The 3,699-nt window shown below is 34.6% G+C and overlaps 1 protein-coding gene across 1 annotated transcript; it reads left to right on the plus strand.

The window, feature by feature from the left end:
- The first annotated feature begins 770 nt into the window (after positions 1 to 770).
- LOC143606239 (uncharacterized) lies at positions 771 to 3,422 on the plus strand. Its single transcript, XM_077082071.1, has 2 exons — positions 771 to 791; positions 2,208 to 3,422. Exons 1-2 carry the CDS (start codon positions 771 to 773, stop codon positions 3,420 to 3,422), a joined length of 1,236 nt encoding a protein of 411 aa, XP_076938186.1.
- The last annotated feature ends 277 nt before the right edge of the window (positions 3,423 to 3,699 follow it).

Here is a 3,699-nt window from a genome sequence, read left to right on the forward strand (position 1 = left end):
ACAAAATTGTTGAACATAAGGAAACCGATGATGCTGTGACATCATTCTATTTTTTTCCCCTTAATAAAATGAAATAAAGAATAAAGATCTTTTCTAAAAGAACAACTAATAAATCAAAGTGAAAGTAAATAAATTTGTATTCTATTCTATATATTTTCAAATTAACCTCTTTTGATAATCATCATTTATAGTATACATTTTAATTAAATACAACAACTAATTTTAAATAATGTGGAACAAGATATTTAAAACAAGAAATATAAGATCATCTCTTAATCTTTTCGGCTTAGGACGAAAAATGGCAAATCTTTTCGGCGCAGTAGGACTTAAAATGGCGAAGAAGAAATGGTGACGCGGTAGATTATGGTTGGTTTAAGATATTCTCTTCAGTGACCTATATGGCGTGGGAAGAATAGGGGTTGAAAGATTAAAGCTATTTTAGTTGTCTTCTTTCAATGATGAGGTGTTAAAGCTTGAGATTTTAGAGGTGAAACCTCTTTCAAATATTGAGTATAGTTTTAAACGTTGTTAAAACAAAAAAGAAAAAAAAAAAAGAAAAGCCAAAGATATTTTGATAAGAAAACCTAAAAAAAAGGATAAAAGGAAAAGACAAAGATATTTTGATAAGAAAACCTAAAAATATAAACTCAGTTAATTACTACAGCCCCATCGCTACCGCTACACTAGTCAGTCTGTTTCAACGGGAGGTATCTTCTTCTACTGAATTAAGCCCTAATCGTTTCATCCGATCATCCTCCATTTCTTCGCCGATGGAAGCTAGCCACTTACAGGTTCTTATCGCCACCTTTTTGTCTCTGGAACTTTATGCACTCTTCTTTTATTTAATCTTGAGATGTCTCATTTTTTAAGTGCTTGGAATGTAGATTCATCTGATCCTAATTTAGGGCCTGTAACTTCGTTAACAGAATCCATCGATCGGTGGATATATATGTTGAAGATCGATTAAGTGATTGCGTGTCATGCATGAATAGAATATATATACATATGCACAGATGCATCGTTTGTAGCAATCTATATATCTGTTTCAAACAAGATGTATCTCTTTTGTTTAGATCCATTGATTACACATGTGTTACAGATTTTACAAATCCATTCATCTGGCTGATTATTGCATTCTATTTCTGCTAACTTTAGTTTATTCATCGAGCGTTGGAAAGATGTTTCGAACTCAACTTCATTTAGATCTGCTTAATATCTTGTGATAATTGATTTAATTCAATTCAGTTGTGTTAAAAGATTTGTGGCTATAGATTGAACCAAAACAAGTACCTTGTATGATTTTGGTATTATTTGATTATATACTTCTGTTAGTATTGAAGCCCAGTTTAGCCATATAACATATTAGTCCATAGGAAATAGGTATCCTTGGAACAAAGTTGCAGTTCGAACAAATTTGCATATCGGAATTCTTGTATTTTAAATGATTAATTTGTGAACCGTGGTTCCATGCTGGCCGTTTATAGAACGGAATGGAGACAAGAAGTGGACTTGATTAGGAACATATATTTGAAGGGTTAATCTTGGTTGTTTAAGTTTATATAATTGTTTAGAGTAATTAAGTTTGTCTTTTTAATTAGGATAAGTTCTAAAGTGTTTCAAGTCACATAGTTGGTTTAGGTTTTGAGTATGATATAAATAGATTGATAAGGTATTGTAATATTGAAAATGTCATGGTGAGTTACCACAAAAAATAACATGTTCCTCGTGTTTTGCTCGAACCAATTTTCCAATAATCTTCGTCTACATATTTAAATTCAGTAATTTCACCATAAAGTCCTTGGGATTTTTGTATGTGACTGTAGCTTCCATTTGTGGATTGATTCTAATTCTATACTCCATATGTTAACCAACCAACAAATACTCAACTGTGATCAATGACAGCTTTAAATTGATATTGAAGTATCTTATGCTGATACTTTCAAGAAAATATAGTAACATTTTAACAATCACATTTTTTCAGCACTTAAAAAAGTCACAATCATGCTTATAAATAATTAAACACCATATAAACTCATCTGTCAAGCAAAACTAAAACACTGAGTTTGTATGTATTCCATATATGTTATTGATTATTCATTTGCATCCAGTTAATAGAATTAGACACAAAAACCATTGCATGTTTCCTTCTGAATTACAACAAATTTATGTTTTTGCTTACGAGAAAATGTATGCATATTTTGAAACAGAAGTCGATGAAGACGGCTATGAGCAAATGCATACAAGAATCTATAGAGGAAGACAGGCCATGGAGGTTAAAGAAAGTTGATTGGTTTGCACTTGTACCCGATGAGATTGTTAAAGATATTCTTGGAAGACTCTCTACTAGAACACTCCGTTACAGGGGTAAATATGTCTGCAGACGATGGTTTAACATAATTCAACATCAGATCTTGGTAGACCATGCCTCTTTCATCATCCAGAGGTCAAGTGGATATCACAAAGCACGCCAGGTTACCGTACGGGAAATACAAGAAAAACTGGAATTTGAATTGAAAGGTCTTCAAATAGGTCGTTTCCCATTCACAGTTTCAGGACGGATAAAGTCTTGGTGTAATGAGAACCTTCTGATAGCAGAACCTAATGGTATAGAATCTTTGTATGCGTATGATCTATACGACGAAATGGGAATGCATCTTCCTAAATGTTGTACATCTTGCCGAGGACACTATACAAGCAAATGTGGCATAAGCCTTTGCTATGATGGATATCTGAGACAATACAAGGTGATTCACATGTTTATGGGGCCGCCAATCCAATGTCACATCCTTGTCCTCGGACGCAAAGTTGTCTCTTGCCTTTCCAGTTGCTCACAGTGGAAAACGATAGAAGTTCCTAGTAATATGGGTAAAGGTCGGTACAATTGGGGCGATCCGGTTTCAGTTAAAGGCAGATACCTCCATTGGGATGTTCATAGTACTCGTCACCTGGTTTCCATGGATACCATGAAAGAGAGGTTTTATCAAACCCGCCTACCAGGACGGGCACGATCCAGTGACGGGCGTATGAAAGACCTTTATTCTTTTGCTGAGATGAATGGTTTCCTTGCTCTTCTAGATCAAGTTTCTGTGCAAAAAGCTGACATATGGATTCTTAAAATGAGTTTTAATAAGATGAAGTGGGAAAAGTTTCATTCATTAGTTCTTTCGGACCCTTGGTACCGTAACTTATACCCTTATACCGATATTCCATTTCCCATATGTAGCGTGGTAAATAAGAGACATATCATCTTCAAGAAACCAGCTCCACCCAATACCTTGACTAGCCTGTTACATTATGATCTGAAAACAAATCTTGTGGAAATAATTAATCTTGTGGAAAGCGTAAGGAGCCCGAGTAACATACGCATAGGATCTGATGACCGTTATGTGGTTCAGTCCTTTGTGCCAAGTTTCTCATGCTGATAATTGGGTGTTATGACCTATCGTGCACCTGGATTGATAATGAAAGTAATCATGTTAGTTTGTACTCTCTTTTATTTAATAATCTAGCACCTGGATCTTGTTAAAAAGTATTCTATGTTTGTACTCGTGTTGTGTAACTGTAACAATACATGTGTGAAACGATTTAAGGCTTTATTTTTGCGAAAACCTCCCGAGTTATAAATACTCTACTGCCAAGTGCGATGTTGCGGTGAGTCATATGCTAGTTTGAACCCATTTTTCAGGGAGGGTTCTTTAT

This window comes from Bidens hawaiensis, unplaced genomic scaffold, assembly GCF_021521415.1.
Source record: "Bidens hawaiensis isolate Kalapana, Puna unplaced genomic scaffold, B.hawaiensis_p1.1 tig00073730_1, whole genome shotgun sequence".
NCBI classification, from domain to species: domain Eukaryota; kingdom Viridiplantae; phylum Streptophyta; class Magnoliopsida; order Asterales; family Asteraceae; genus Bidens; species Bidens hawaiensis.